We start from the raw sequence: 17,054 nt of genomic DNA, 5'->3' as shown, positions 1-17,054 counted from the left end.
GTAACTTTGTCAAAACCAAAACATGACGATGATTTAGGGAACTATTCATCATCACTTAATTTCTACTTATCTAAATTATACTTTTGTATAAATTAAGTGTCAGGGTAATTCTTCATTCCTGTAACGCAGGAGATATCGCAGATATCTATTGGTTACAATTATCCCCCAATAATTTTCACAGACCCCATACTAAATCATACTTTAGTATGGGGATGTGGATATTATGTAATTCATCAAGTTCCGAAAAAGCATTTTTTTCATAACTTGACAGTGGTACTGTACTGTACGCCAGGCATGCCAAACATGCTGCCCGCAGGCTGCATGCGGCCCAAACAAACATTTTATGTGGTCCGACTGTGTGGGCCCAAATACAAAATCATGCGTCCCTAACCGCTGCCTCGATTGGAGCTCAGCTCCAATAGGGCAGTGTTTACTGTATTTAAAACTGGGAACGCTGATCTCTGAAGCTATCAGAGACTAAAGAAGCCTCTGATTGCTTCAGAGGCCAGCGCTCCCAGTGATGCAGTTCGCAGGTGCGAGGAGCCTGCTCCTGCTGGATCTATAGAAAGAAAATACAGTGCTTGATCTGAAATTTATAGATATAACTGAACCAAATGAAGTACAATATTATATACAGTTTAATATGGTACATACATTAAAATACAGTATACAATTTAATATGGTAGATACATAAAATTCAATGATCAATGACACATTAAAACTTTTCAAGCCAATAAAGCATACTGCACCTATCTCTTGGATTGATAATGCAAACTAGCTGCAATGTCCTGTTCCTATATGACTCCTGTTGTTGGGGGCAAAGTGAAGACCATGGATAATGACCAAATGCTTGTGTCTCCTGCCGACTCACGATGTACAGGGGTCCCAATATTCAAGCGGAACTTGGTCTCGCTCTATTAAGTCCCATTGGAGTGGTATAGATGCTGGAGAGGCAAAGTTCTTTTCTGAAGAAAATCTGTCCGTCTTACACTTAATGCCCAAATGGATAGTATGTTCCACGGAGTTTGGTCCAGGTATAGTCGCCAACAATGGTGCAGAAGTATATTCAATTAAATCTCCCAGAGTTCATAGGTGCTTGACCAGTAACGCGTTTCGCTGGTGACACCCAGCTTTATCAAAGGTAATCTATTGTTTGGCTATAGGGATTGGAAACAATATGGCCATTAATTAGCACACATGTAGTCAATTGTACTTCATCGGTATAAATGATTAAAAAAAACACAATTCGTATTCATCATATAAAGCTTCTTAATGAGGCAAACCTTATTCCATTATTTAAACATATAATTCTATATAAATAATATATATATTTGGCCTGACTTACTTCTCTTCCAGTACGCAACCGTCTGTTACAGCGGGCACGTGGTGTAAACAAGAGACCACGTGATCCCCCAACGCTGACGGGGACACTAAAACACGTGATCACCTGTAACTCCCGATCATGCGGGGACATTCACCCACATGACCGCTCGACAGACGGAGCGTCGCGGAAGTAACTACACAGTCCACCATACTTATACTCTCGTATCCAGTTATCGCGATAGCTGACCCAATCTAATACATGGCCGCTTCTTTCTTTATTTGTATTAACTGCAGGGACTTGCCTACAGTAAAAATGGTGGATTGTACATCTGGGAGACTAATAATATAATTTAATTTCCATTCCCATAATTTTCTGGATCCTAATATCCTAATGTTAAATACAATGTCAGAAATCTATTCTAATGATATTATTCATACCAAATTTTTTTTTTAAATAAAATAAAATGTTTTATCTCTCTAAAAGGAGTTCATAAGTATATAGTTTCTACCTTTGATAATCAATATACCTTAAAAATTGACTTACAAAAAATATAATAATAGAATAACTATCACATAAATAAGAACATGGGACTAAGACAATAGGGGTACAAATATTAAGTTTATAAGACAACATTTAGCTCAACAGATTCATTTAGACCATTTGGATATAGTGTATCTAATTTGAACATCCAAAAAATCTCCTGAACACATAGACGTTTGAATCTGTCACCCCCGCTGGAGGTGACTGGTATGTGTTCTAGTCCTACTAAAGATAAGCAGGTTGGATCACCCTGATGTACAACATGATAATGTTTAGACACACTGTGGGTCAGATTTCTTTTAAGGACATTTCTACGATGTTCCATAAACCTGGTTTTAATTTTACGCTACACTATAATAGTGAACATAGGGGGTCATTCAGACCCGCTCGCGAGCAAAGGACGCTCACAAGCGGGTCGATGTTGTGCGAATGCGCATGCACACGACGGAGGGAGCGACGAGGAATACGTCGCCTGGGGTCTCGCACCAAAGGGGGCGTGCTGTCGATGGTCAGTGACAGCATGCCCCCTTTGGTGGGCGTGCCGGGGGCGTGGCTGCCAGACGGAGGCGTTCCCATGGGAACACCTTCCGTCTGAAGCCGGCCCCACTGACATCAGTAATGATGTCAGTGGGAGTGATTTTGGCTCTGATAGAGCCAAAATCACTCCTGGGCTTGCGGCAGTGAGACCCTACCGCAGGGTCTCGTCGCAAGCCCGATGGTCGCGATGGGCTTGACCATCGCGACCATCTTTTTGGCCGCTCGCATATGCTGTGGGTGGTTACCCACAGCTATGCGAGCGGCCAGGAGGCCGCTCCATTTTCAGGGAGGAGGGCACTGATTCAGAGCGAGCCCTCTGGTCAGAGCGTTCGGCTCTGAATCAGGCCCCTAGTGCCATTTGGAAAAAGAATACACCCAAAGGTCAGTTTCTCCGTTTACGGAGAAACTGTACGGACACAATTACCTTTGAAACACAAGCTCAAGACATGGTGCAATCTTTTCTATCTAGAGGATATCCCCATACCATTATTCAGAAGGCACTGAATGACACTAGACTAATACCAAGAGAGAATCTTCTACAAAAAAGAAAAATAACAACTTGGAGAAATAGAGATGATATAGACCATTTGGCGTTTATCACTACTTATAATAGTCAGCATTCTAAAATAAAACAAATAATCCTGAAGAATTATGATATTTTAAAGCAAGATAATATTTTACGCAGCTGTATAACAGCTAAGCCATCTTTTATTTTTAAGAAAAATAAATCTCTAAAGAATATCTTGGCACCTAGTCATTTGAAACCGGTACCCACCACCAATGGAACAAAATGTTCAGGAACAGTTTCTTCTTGGCTGAAACCCATACATGGTTTCTATATATGTGGTGGCAGCAGATGTACAACGTGCCAACATGTTAAGAAATCCACTAGGATTTCTATTTGTAGTGAAGGAACATGGGTAGATATCCGAAGTTTTATTAACTGTAATACTGAATATTCTATCTATTTACTGACTTGTGGATGTAACCTACGATATATAGGGAGAACTACGCGTAAAATTAAAACCAGGTTTATGCCTCATCGTAGAAATATCCTTAAAAGAAATCTGACCCACAGTGTCTAAACATTATCATGTTGTACATCAGGGTGATCCAACCTGCTTATCTTTAGTAGGACTAGAACACATACCAGTCACCACCAGGGGGGGTGACAGATTCAAACGTCAAATGTGTTCAGGAGATTTTTTGGATGTTCAAATTAGATACGCTATATCCAAATGGTCTAAATGAATCTGTTGAGCTAGATGTTGTCTTATAAACTTAATATTTGTTACCCCTATTGTCTTAGTCCCATGTTCTTGTTTATGTGATAGTTATTCTATTACTTATTATATTTTTGTACGTCAATTTTTAAGGTCTATTGATCAAAGGTAGAAACTATATACTTACAAACTCCTTTTAGAGAGATATAAAATTGTTTTATTTTATTTATTTATTTTTTGGTATGAATAATATCATTAGAATACATTTCTGATATTGTGTTTAACATTAGGATCCAGAAAATTATGGGAATGGAAATTAAATTATATTATTAGTCTCCCAGATGTACAATCCACCATTTTTACTGTGGGCAAGTCCCTGCGGTTAATATAAAGAAAGAAGCGGTCATGTATTAGATCGGGTCAGCTATCGCGATAACTGGGTACAAGAGTATAAGCATGGTGGACTGTGTAGTTACTTCTGCGACGCTCCGTCTGTCGAGCGATCATGTGGGTGTATGTCCCCGCATGATCGGGAGTTACAGGTGATCACGTGTTTTAGTGTCCCCGTCAGCGTTGGGGGATCACGTGGTCTCGTTTACACCACGTGACCGCTGTAACAGACGGCTGCGTACTGGAAGAGAAGTCAGGCCAAATATATATATTATTTATATAGAATTATATGTTTAAATAATGGAGTAAGGCTCATTAAGAAGCTTTATATGATGAATACGAATTGTGTTTTTTTTTTATCATTTATACTGATGAAGTACAATTGACTACATATGTGCTAATTAGAGGCATTGCCGGGTGTGTACATTGGATATGTCTGTGAACGACATCGTTCACAGATATATTTGATCTGCTGTGCAGCATAGCAGATGGCCGATATATCTTTCCATCTGCTGGTGTGTACATGCGACCCACCGATCGCCCGTACACATGCTGCAGGGACCCGGCGGTGATCGATAGCTCAACTGGGCGAGCGTTTAAATTTAAATGTTCACCCAGTTGAGCTGTCAAGCCCGACACTTCGGGCAGAAGATTGTCAAGTGTGTACACACTTACCAATCATCAGCTAGGTCGGCTGACCCGTTGGCATAGTGTGTACCCAGCTTAGGTATGAATCAAGATAGATAAAGTTTATTAGGAAGAAATCCAATCCCATGGCTAATTACCCACACCATGAGGGGAAATGATATTCAATGAACTAGCATTTTCAATAAGGGGTTAACGCGTTGAAACCCACTAATTCTGCAGAAGCTGGGGAATCAATCAGTTTCCCAGCTTGTAAAACCCCTGATGGTACCTTTTCCTCGTAGACTTTTCCTCTCAGCTTCTTGTGGTCAGTAACAACATCATCCTACTTCAGGCTTGCCTACCCTCCCGATGTGGTCGGAAGCCACCTGAATATCGGGTGCCGCTCCTGACCCCCTGGAAAGGCAGGCAAGCCTCCCGGCTGCCCTCCCCCCGTACCTCATAGAAACCCCCGCAGCGGGAGTGGGGGGGCAGAGACGCGATTCTCTCTGAATCGTGTCATCGTGGCCCTGCCCCCTGCTTCAAAATGCCAATATTTTTGGCATTGTGAAGAGGGGGCGGGGCCACGATGATGCAATCACATGGCTCCGCCCCAATACTGCATCATCACCCAGCCACGCCCCCCGCTGTGCGCAGACATTCAGCTCCCTCCCGGAAGGAGGGAGCTGATTGTCTGCAAGTATGTCCTACTTATGTCAAAACCAAATACACAACCCATGTTTATCAACTACATGTGTGTTTGGAGGAACAAAAAGGAATGAAAAATATAATGATATCAAATATAATAAAAATATACTAAAAACAGAATAAAGAAAGATATTTATTGGCCAATTGGTGACAAGTTGTTTTTTTGTTTTTGTTATGTCTTTTCTTCTCTTTATTTTATACGTTTATATATATTCATATTTATTTTGATCTGCAATTATTTTTCTAAAAGGCGAGTATGTTGGTCAGGGCCGGATTTACCACTAGGCAACCTAGACTGACGCCTAAGGCCCGGCGGCTTCGGGCCCTCCCGTTATCCGGCCCTGGAGGGAACATGCATTTCGAGCTGCTGCTGGCACCGGCCAGCGGACACACAGGGGGTCATTCAGACCCGCTCGCGAGCGCAGGACGCTCGCAAGCGGGTCGATTTTACCCCAATGCACATGTGCACGACGGAGGGAGCTCCGTCGTGCGCATGCGCGAGACCCGGACAGTGACAGCCAAGCTGTCGCTCCGGGTCTCGCACCAAAGGGGGCGTGCTGTCGATGGTGACAGACAGCACGCCCCTTTGGTGGGCGTGCCGGGGGTGTGGCTGCCAGACGGAGGCATTCCCATGGGAACGCCTACCGTCTGGGTCCGGCCCCACTGACCTCACTAGTGGTGTCAGTGGGAGTGATTTTGGCTCTGATAGAGCCAAAATCACTCCAGGGCTTGCGGTCACCGAGACCCTACCGCAGGGTCTCATCGCAAGCCCAATGGTCGCGATGGTCTTGACCATCGCGACCATCTTTTTGGCCGCTCGCATATGCTGTGGGTGGTTACCCACAGCTATGCGAGCAGCCAGGAGGCCGCTCCATTTTTAGGTAGGAGGGTACTGATTCAGAGCGAGCGCTCTGGTCAGAGCGTCCGGCTCTGAATCAGGCCCACAGTCAGCAGCAGCATGTCCAGAGCCCTGCCCTTAACAGATGGGGGGAGGAGGGGGCTGAGTATGTTGCCGGCTGAGTACACCCCCTTCCCCGTTTAGGAGTACTGCTCAATGAAGGCAACGTGATGTCATCAAGTCATGTCGCAATAATACCTACTAGGAGGCGGAGCCACTCGACTCGATCCTTTCTGGCAGGACAGGTAAGTTTGCTGGAGGTAGCGGGGAGGGGAGAAATGTGCTGTGAGAGGGGAGAGGGGTCTGTGCTATAAAGGGAAATCGGCCTGAGCTGTGAGGTGGGCTGTGCTGCGAGGAGTCAGTGATGTGAGTAAAGAGGGGTGCTGAGAGGGGAGGGAGTGGGTCTGTGCTGAGAGGAGAGGGCGGGGGTCTGTTCTGAGAGGGGTCAGTGATTTGAGGAAAGAGGGGTCAGTGATGTGAGGAAAGAGGGTTTGTGCTGTGAGGGGAGGAGGGAGTTTGTGCTGAGAGGTCAGTCATGTAACAAAAGAGGGGGTTTGTGCTGTGAGTGGGGGTCTGTGCTGAGAGGGGTCATTGATGTGAGGAAAGAGTGGCTCTGCTGTGAGGGGAAAGAGGGGGTCTGTGCTGAGAGGGGTCACTGTTGTGAGGAGGGTGGGTCTGTGCTGAGAGGGGTCAGTGATGTGAGAAAAGAGGGGGGCTGTGCTATGAGGGGAAGGGGGGTCTGTGCTGAGGGGTCAGTGATGTGAGAAAAGAGGGGGGCTGTGCTATGAGGGGAGGGGGGCTCTGTGCCGAGAGGGGTCAGTGATGTGAGGAAAGAGGAGGTTTATGCTGTGAGGGGAAGGGTCTGTGCTGAGAGGAGGGGTCTGTGATTTGAGGAAAGAAGGGGTCAGTGATGTGAGGAAAGGGGGTTTGTGCTGTGTGGGGAGGGGGGAGTCTGTGCTGAGAGAGGTCAGTCATGTAACAAAAGAGGGGGTTTGTGCTGTGAGTGGGGGGCTGTGCTGAGAGGGGTCATTGATGTGAGGAAAGAGGGGCTCTGCTGTGAGGGGAAAGAGGGGGTCTGTGCTGAGAGGGGTCACTGTTGTGAGGAGGGGGGTCTGTGCTGTGAGAGGAGGGTGGGTCTGTGCTGAGAGGGGTCAGTGATGTGAGAAAAGAGGTGGGCTGTGCTATGAGGGGAGGGAGGGTCTGTGCCGAGAGGGGTCAGTGATGTGAGGAAAGAGGGGGTTTATGCTGTGAGGGGAAGGGTCTGTGCTGAGATGGGTCAGTGCTATTTAGGCTGCGGGGAGGTAGGGTTAGGTTTAAGGGTAGAGTTAGGATACTTACTGACAGGTATCAGTATCTTAACCTTATCGGGATTGAAAGGGCCGGCATCCCATACCCAACCCATACATACATAGCCGACGTTTCAATGTCACAGCGGACCTTTTCTTCAGGGTGCTGTACAGGGGCATGAATCAGAAATTAAAATATAGTGCTATGGATTCTTTGAGGGAGGGGGCCCAAAACTGGTATCTTGCCTAGGGCCCCATGAGGTCTAAATCCGGCTCTGATGTTGGTTATTTCATTTCACAATGGGCATGAAGTGGACAGTACACGCACATAAAAGATGCAGTAACACAGTCTTTCCTCCACGTGGCGCTGACCACACAGTCCACTAAAAAAAAAAAAAAGTTGGCCGCCCGCCACGCTATAACAGACGGCCAAACTTTTAAATAGTGGCGCACTCCAGAGACTCTGGTGGGGCCTCCATCTATCTGGTGGGGCCTCGGCTCGCTACATGATTGTATTCCAATCTATGCCCACTTGGATGGTAGAAAATGACGGTGGACACTGGCTGGGGACATCAATGTACAGAAATTGAAGGGGATCTATCTACTTCCCTAATACCACAGGCAGGACACAGCACTTCCTTCTGGCAACCTGGAACGACATGTATCGGCACTCGGCTTCCAGCAGGGGAAGTTCGATTATCTCTGCGCTCGATTGCAAGCGCTGTGTGTGTAGTCCCGGCCAGCCGGAAGCCCTGTGACTGGGTCAGGCGGCGCTGGAAACGAAAGCGATTCAGTGTCAGCCACATTTGGGCGGGAACCCGGACAGCTGTGGCCGGCCAGGATACACATCTCACCTGGGCATGACACGGCACGTCCCTCGGTGTCAGATAGCCAAGGCAGGCACCCAGAAAGGTGCACTCTCCAAGCTGAGAGAGGGTTCCCAGGACGACAGGTAATAACCCCCTCACCTGCATGCCCTATAGCCAGTATTGTCACTGGGGTCCTCTTACTGCAGCATGGAAGCAGCTAGAGACTCGGAACTGCTGTCATCTAATACTGAGACAGCCTGGGACTTATAGTTCCACCGTAGCTGGAACACTAATAATTGCCTAAGTCAGGGTGGTGCTCCAGCTGCTGTGGGACTATGACGGGGCGTGCTGGGATGTGTAGTTCCGCAGCTTTATTACTATTATTTCTGTTGTCAGAAATTCTGAAGGGTATTTTCTATTATTATTACTTAATTTTTAAATATCATTGCACCATTCAATGAGGGGGAATGCATTTGTGCCGCTTAGCTTCATCGCAATGTCTGATTGCGTATAACGTCTTCAATGATTGACGGTCTCTGCTGACTCTCTTGCGCACCTCAATGGGGCGGCGAGGAAAAAATATTGTAGTCTCGTTGCTTAGTGACTTCATCCTATTTGTTATGGAAACTCTTGGGTGGGGGGGGGGTATTTCCTAAAATGTGGGTTTGAGAAGTAGAGAATGTGCCCATAGCAACCAATCAGATTCTACTTAACATTTATCTAGCACTTTCCAGAACATAATAGCAAGAATCTAGTTGCTATAGGCAACATCTCCACTTCTAAAAACCAGCACTTTAGTAAATATACCCCTTGGTGACCATCGTGTTGAATTGAATTCCTTCTAATGTTGCCCATCCTCTAGGCGATTAAACCTAGCGATGGAGCGATAACGATGGTCGTTAACGCTCCATCGCTTGGTAATCGCCCGCAAATCGGGCAGTAAAAGGTTAACAACGACCAGCGATGCGCCCACTGGTCGTTTTTAACATCAATCATCGCCCGAACATGACGGTCAACCTGACGACCGCCATCATGTTGCCATGTTCGGGGATGATTGCTCTGCATACACTGAACGTCTGAACCGTTCAGTGTATGCACTTCACCCCGAGGGAGACGACGGCGTCGTAATCGTACCGTCGTCCCCGCATCGTGTAATGGATGGGCAACTTAAGAGTATAAATAGATACATTTTATAGGAAATACTGGACCTAGTGTCAGCAAATCTCCCAATTGCTGCCTGGTCTGTCAGCAGAACTTGGTTCAGTATGTGGACAGGCAGCAAAATAACAAATGGAAAAATGGGCGTCAGTGTCAAAAGTTTAGGAAAGAAAGGCAATTGCTGCTGAATATGGCGCTCCTGGAGTAACCTGGGTGGAGGAGCGCTGCTGCCAGTCAAGATAGTGCAAAAAATTCATAAATGGTATAAAAAGTGTATTGGCTGAGCGATCATCACCACAAGGGGTTACGTCATCCTTTCTTTATTCAACAAGCAGCAGTAATCTAAGATTACCACTGCATGGCTCTGCCAGCAATGGGGACCCAGCGCTGCCTTTCCGGCTTCAGCGAAGCCATCCAGGCACTGCTGGGTCCCCGCTGGGTTAAAAGTGCCATGCACATTCGAAGATGGACCGTCGTGCATGCGCATTACACAGAAGCCTGTTGGTGGCAGCGTTAGGCTGCCAGCAGCTGAGTGGAGGACCTCACCGACGAGGAGGACTTCGCTGGTCCTTGCAGGAGAGGGTAGTATTGATGAATACCAGTGGCATTTTAATGTTATCACTGATACTAAACGAAAAATGCAGCTGGTATTAAGCTTCAATGTAAATGTTATATGGGGCCCACAGTGAGGAGACCTGTTACAGCTAGTCTGTGTCACTTCTTTAGCAACAATAGGTGTTGTGACCCCTGTCAAGTCTTAATATTTTGTAATTATTTAAAAAGAGACAAAATGCCAAGGCCCTTTGAAAAGAGATTAGAGGTCAAATTTACTAAGTGACGCCTTTTGTAAGCTGCTGCGTCTTGCATATTCAACTCTGAAATTTTAAAATGGCAATGATATTAAAAGCCCTTTTAGTATCATAGCAGTATTAAGTTTCAGGCTCAGACACTCTGAGACGCAGCATCTTGAAAACGCCGCTTTGCGCATTTATCTCCCTTTTTTGCCACTCTGTCTTCACGGCTACATCTGCAGTCACCACAGGGGGAGCCATTTTCTGACTCCAGCATAGTGTTCAAATTTTACACAGTGGCTCTTGCGGGCTCAGAAAAAGATTGTACATATACTTAGCTGTTCCAGTGGTGTATTTAAGTTAGAGGTGTATACAAAGGGAGGCACCACCACTCGTATGCTGTGCTGGGATAAGCTTGACTGTAATTTATGTTCAGAGACCTTGATGTAATTTAGAAAATCTATAGGTAATTTAACAAGTTTTCAATAATATGTAGCGCTGTTAAAATAAATTTAATTCAAAATAATAATCTCTGCATAGAAAGTAATACATTATCTTGTAAACCAGATCAGAGAACACTGGAATGGTTTTGGAACAGTAGTAACTGTGGTGGGTTGGGTATACTAGATTGACACTGAATGGGTCGACACCAATTTATCGATAGTCAAAGGGTTGACACGCAAGATCTGCATGGATGTAGGTCGACATGGGGATGGTCGACACAAAAATGTTTTATTTTTCTGGGTTGATGTTGTTTTCTAACCCTACTCTTCACCCTAACAGTCACTCCCAGTGCCTAACCCTACCTTACCTGTCCCTCCTAGTGCCTCAACCTAAAAAGAAAAAAAAAAAAAACAAACATGTCGACCTACACATTGTGGGTGCAAACGTGGGGAAACGACCCAGAACCCTGGACACACATCCCCAAAGGACAAAACTATCACACACAAAAAAAAAAAACTAACACCAACCAAATAAAGTACTTTCATTTTTGGGGTAAAAAGTGGGGGGACAAGCATAAAAACTATCGAAATAGACTTCTTGCGAGTCTTCAAGGGTGGGTCAGATGTTTTTGGGATTGCAGGTGCATGTAGCAGCTGCGTTTTTGACGGGTTTTTTTTAAAGTTCACTTTAGAAACATTTAAATATGCGTGCACCCATTTTCAAGTACCCCAAATTTGACTGGACTACTTATTTTCACCAACAAAATACTGCTTTATGCCATTCTTTACCACTTTTGCATAGACTCTAATAAGAAGCAATTTAAACTACTTAAGTACCCCAAACACTTTTATTAGGGGTATTGGTACACATGTACATTGATTACCTATGTTAGTGCATCTTTTTTGGGGGTACAGACTGACTTCCCCACTTCTGACAGTACTTTCCGCCTGTTCCACATTCGCCGCTTAATGTTTTTGCGTCGTTTGGAGTTGAATAGGGCGAAAAGCGGGGACACGTACAAAGTTTTTCCCTCTGCAATAGGCAAAGGAGGCAGAAAGTCAGACAGACGAAACCTTTTCGCCTCTAATTGAATACGGGCCTTAGTTTAATATGTGTTGAATTATCAGTTAACAATCTGACTATCCAAACTACCCTTATGGTGCATACACAAGGTCAGCTCAGACAACAATAACGATATCGTCTGATCGTCCTGCATGTGCTGGATGATCGATATCGATCATCCAGCACACCACCAACCCCCAACTGACTAAACGACCCACGATCAACGATTGTGGGTCCCTATAGTAACCTGGTCGATATCGACCAGGTTGGACTTGCATGCATGGGCTCTGGTCGTTATCGACCATCCGTGCCCGCGCATCGGCCATCGTTTGGGGGTTGGAAGGGGTCAAAAAATGGACGATACAAATGATTTAACGATAATCTATATCGTTATCGTTTATGTCGTCCTAGATAACCTGACCGTGTTTTTGCACCATTAGTCCTAATTTGTTTAGACAATCCGTGTTTTACTGTATGAGTAAAACAAATATACATGTGTAACAGTGAGAATGTAATCCTGCTTGATATTAATGAAACATTAAAAGCTACAGTGTACAGTTTTCTAAAGTAATTTGTCTTTGTTTGTTTTTTGAAGAAACCAGCAGATAACAGACTTTTTCAAACCATCTTGCAAGCCAGGTATGCATTTTATATTAATTATGTTACCAAATGTGTGCGTTTGTTTTTTACTACCTAGTTGTTGTTGTTGTTTTACCTCCGTAAAATTGAGTTCGGTGTTGATACAGTACGGTAGTACATATTTTTCTTTCCATTCACTTACTCTAATTTATTTGACCACCTTCATCCCTCTATGTTCCCCTTATTTTTTAATACATTCTATCAGGCCCTTTTATTAGTTACATGAGTTTTCCACATTTCCCAATCTCAAAGCATACTTAAATAAAGTACAGGATATTTATAAAAACAGTTACTTTTTTATTTTTTTTTCAATGGCATGTTTATTAAATGTTAACACAGTACACTGCATCTGGCAGAAAATGCCCAACCATAGGTCACTGATACTAAAATAATCAATTGAAAAGCGAGGTTGAGTGGATGATAACATAATGTTGTGATACGCATTTTGGGAAAATGTGGAGAGAACATAGAACAGGAGGGAAAAGGAATTGGGGAAAGGCACAATATTTAGAATAGTCAAGTGAAGGGGGAACTAGCATGAAAGGAGGAGATCCAGGGACCCAAAACCTTGTCAAAGGACCTAGAGCAGTTCGTAAGAATACTGGTCATGAACTCCATGCGCTAAACTTGCCAGACCCTACAAATAATTGAATGATGGGTGGAGGGGGGGTTCTTTCCAATCAACAGCAAGTTGACAGGTGGCTGCTGAGAGAACGTTCCTGATATATAAGCCCAGGATTCTTAGGTTCTAATCCTTTCCCATTACACTAAAAATTTCAGTTTCCTTTTATCTACCAGGGAATACCATACTTAATTTCTACAGGACCTAAAATGACCTAATCTGGGTGTTAGTACCTAAAATTACCTATTTTGACTGTAAGAACCTAAAAAGACCTAATTCTGTTAAGTTGAAACTACAGTATATACATTTACTGTGGAAATGTGTGGAAAAAGATAGCAGGCAGTTCCAGCATCACCCTGTGCATTTTGATTTATGTTTTGGATGATACAACGGATGCCTGTGGCAGATACATTGCCGCCATCATGAGTAAGCTCACTTGTGAGGAATCGACTATTCCGCATGTCATCCTATGCCGGGAGTTTCTACAAACCAGCCACTCCATTGTGTCCATTGCAATGAGGGATGCCTTACAGGGGCTGTGGCCAGATGCAGAGAAAGAGGATAAGTTACGCTTGTTCGTGAACGATAGTGCAGCTTACATGCTGAATGCGGCTGTAAAGGCTTGCCACCCTCGCATGCTCCATGTCACCTGTCTAACGCATAGACTCCACTGGGCAGACTGATGAAGCAATTCGGGAGCAGAATTCTGTAGTCAACAAGATAATTTCATCAGTTAAGATTTTTCGTAGAGCACAGAGTTGAATCGTTATATTCCATTGATACCTCTCCCTCCACAACCTGTAGTGACATGTTGGGGGGGGAACTTGGCTCTCAGCCACAATGTATTACGCAGAAAACTATGAGAGCGTCATGGAGGTCATTGATGCACTAGATGAACATGAATCTATTGCAAATGCAAAGAGCATTACGCTCAGTGCCAGCTGTACCAGAGTTGAGCTACATAAAGGCTAAAGCTGGCCACATACTAGACCAACTTTCATCCAACTAGTTGATTGGTTGGAATGAAAATCTGGTAAGGTATGGGAGTAACTGATCACCAATTTGCTCCTAATTGCCAGATAACAGATGAAAATGGACGTTCAGACAAGTTTGTTAAATGTTTGATCTAAACAATATGTTCAAACAACAGTTTTTGTCCATTTTCCGGCGTTTGGGAGCAAATTGCTGATTGTGATTTGCTTTCATCCCTTTACCAGGTTTTCATTCCAACCAATCAACTAGTTGGCTGGTTGGACAGATAATCTTTAGATGTGTGGCCAACTTTACTTTTCACACCTAGATTGTGCAATCAATAAGCTGGAAGAAGCAACTCCCAATGACAGAAGCGCTTCAACTCGTGCAGGAAGTGAGAAACGAAGTGTCGGGTCCTGGACCAGTTTTTGCCATCCATAGCCAAGTAGTTGCAGGCTCTGCTGGCAAGAAGAAAAAGTGGGTCTTGTTCTCTTTGGAGAGAGAGCGCAAGAAACACTGCCTTGGAGTCCTATGGAAATAGCAGCCATGAAATTCACACCCCCTTACCTCATATGAAGTGGAGCGCAGTTGTAGCGCATTCAAGCTAATTTTAACGGAAGACAGAAGAGGTTTTACTCCTGAAAACCTGTCAAAGTATTTCATTGCTTAGTGTCATGTTAGAAGTAGGAATGTTCTAACTTAGGAGTTTCAATGAGTAGTTTTCATATATGGCACAGTGTTTCTCACACAATGGTGTATTGAATTTCATTAAGCCTCATGATGGGAGTTTCAAATGAATAGTTTTTCATATATAAGAAATGCACAGCGTTTCATACATAATGATATATTGTGTGGTTTTGTTTTATTTTCATACAACGTATATTCCTAAATTAAAGTTTTTAAAACCTTTAAAATCCTAAAATATGGATTGAATAAAACAAATTTTTAAGTTTTTTAGATCCTAATAATCCAAGGCCCTCTAATAAGTTTATTTTGGTGGTGAGTGACTACAGGGATCGCCAAGCGTAAAAGAAAAAAATTAGGTTCTAGTGGGAAATGTGAGTTGGAAAATCCTAGAAATCAGATTCTTAAGGGTAAATGTAATAGGCTGCGGCTTTGAAACATTGGCGAGTCCCGTGTGAGATTGCCCGATGTTTTAAAGTAGCAGTCTTTTAATAGGCAAAACCAGGTTGATTTTGCATATTAGAAGGGAGTTTTGGGGGGGGGAGATAAGGGTTATGCACCCCTGGGATGGTTAGGTTTAGAGTGCGGGGAGGGGGTGTTAGGTTTAGGCACCCCTGGGGGGGGGGTAAGGGTTAGGCACTAATGGGGGAGGTTAGGGTTAGGCACCAAAAGCTAAGGGAGCGTTAGGGGGGGGGGGGGAGACAGGGGAGGGTTAGTATACTTGCCTATCCCTGTCGGGATCTCCTCATGTCGGGCATCCGCTGTCGGTATTTGAAACGGCGGCTAAATAGCCGCTGGCATTTCAATCCCATTCCCTGCAATTAACCGGAGGTGACGGTATCAATAAAACTCTCCCAAATTTCAAAGAAGTAATGTACTTTATCCTCATGTATAGAGGCCTCAAGCCAATCTATGCGAAGGAGAAGAAATAGTTTATCCTTGTCAGGGGGCTGGCGCGAACCCAGCTTTGTGATATTTTTTTTTTTTTGCAGCTATAGTAATTATCAACTGTAGTTTTTTTTTTTTTTTTTTTGCTCCCTTTGTAAATTTGGTTGCAGGAGTCAATACCTAAAACAGTCAATTCTGGCGTAAGGAGGAGATAATTTAGGCAGTACCTGTGTGTCTTTGTAATACAATATCTAGTTGATTAGAAATATATCATGAGGGCAGTGACGAGTAAGGACCCTTATGAATGTAGTGTTGAACTTGCGAAAAATGCCGGATTATGACTTCTAAGATATTAAAACTTCGTAAGTGGTTTCCTTTACCTTTCCTATTCCACATAGTGAATAGATATGTAACAGCGCCAGAATGAAATTCATGGTTGGCCAATAGTGGAAGAACCAAAGGGCTTTATTTATCAATGATACATAACCCATTTAGCACTCACTAAAGGGGTTATGCAATCCTTTCAGTACAATTTCTGTAGATGACTAGAGCAATACTGTCCCCATTGCTGGCAATGGGGACCAGTCGGCAGCCTTTCTGGCACTGCCACACCGGGTGAAACTGTCATGTACATGCAGGGACTGACCGTCGTGCATGCACATGACATAGAAGCCCATCGCTTGCAGCATAGCGGAGGATGCTGCTGAAAAGGGGGACGTCGCTGGACCTCTCCGGCGAGGTAAGTTATGCTGAATACCATTGTATCGCTGCGATACTAAATGAAATATGCCGCTGGTATGTATTAACATTTGTTGATAAAAGAAGCCCAAAGTGTGATGGCTGTTGAGGTTCTATTTATTCCTTACACTTTGCCAAACCCTCCAAAAAGTCGTTAACAGGGTGTTATCCAAAATGTTATATGGGATGTCTTATTTATAAAGGTGCTAGAAGCAAACAAGTAAGGTCCAGATTTGGCAAAACTTGTTGTTCTAGGGAGGAATTTCCGTATTCCTCTTGTTTATGTAACCAGTCTTTCAAGTATCTGTAGATTGCGGCCTGGGTATACAATTTTAAGTCTTTGAAGTTAATACCAAATTTTTCTGTCTATCTCTGCAGAGTATCCATACTGATTTTAGGTTTCTTATTGTTCAAAATAAAAGAATGAAAGCTTGTAGTAAGAATCCCTTCATCAGAGTTGGGCAGTACCTGGAGTGGCAATAGAATATTTGGGTTGGTAATCATTTTTATGAGATCTGCTCGTCTCAAGAAGGGAAGCGTAAGATTTCGCCATCCCTTAAGTTCTTTAAGAGAACACAATATGAAGTGATTTATAATAAGATCATATAAATCACCTATTTTATGGGGTAGATAGATCCCTAGATATTTATTGTATAGTTTTGACCTGTGAAAACCCATGGCACGTCCCAAAGGGGACATGCCTCCAAAGCCATTGAT

The 17,054-nt window shown here is 43.9% G+C and overlaps 1 protein-coding gene across 2 annotated transcripts in view; it reads left to right on the top strand.

Annotated features, from left to right (window-relative positions):
- The first annotated feature begins 7,963 nt into the window (after positions 1 to 7,963).
- Positions 7,964 to 17,054, top strand: part of SLF2 (SMC5/6 complex localization factor 2) — a 76,226-nt gene continuing 67,135 nt past the window's right edge. Inside the window, exons 1-2 of one of the 2 annotated variants that reach the window (XM_088448697.1) lie at positions 7,964 to 8,482; positions 12,390 to 12,433. In XM_088448697.1, coding sequence (XP_088304823.1) covers positions 8,391 to 8,482; positions 12,390 to 12,433 — 136 coding nt within the window. In that variant the 5' untranslated portion in view covers positions 7,964 to 8,390. The remainder of the gene's footprint in view (positions 8,483 to 12,389; positions 12,434 to 17,054) is intronic. The other variant, XM_088448698.1, reaches the window with a different exon arrangement.

Source organism: Taudactylus pleione, unplaced genomic scaffold, assembly GCF_031769625.1.
Source record: "Taudactylus pleione unplaced genomic scaffold, aTauple2 ptg000464l, whole genome shotgun sequence".
Lineage (NCBI taxonomy): Eukaryota > Metazoa > Chordata > Amphibia > Anura > Myobatrachidae > Taudactylus > Taudactylus pleione.
The sequence above is the reverse complement of the archived record's forward strand: the minus strand, read 5'-3'. Positions and strand labels throughout refer to the sequence as shown.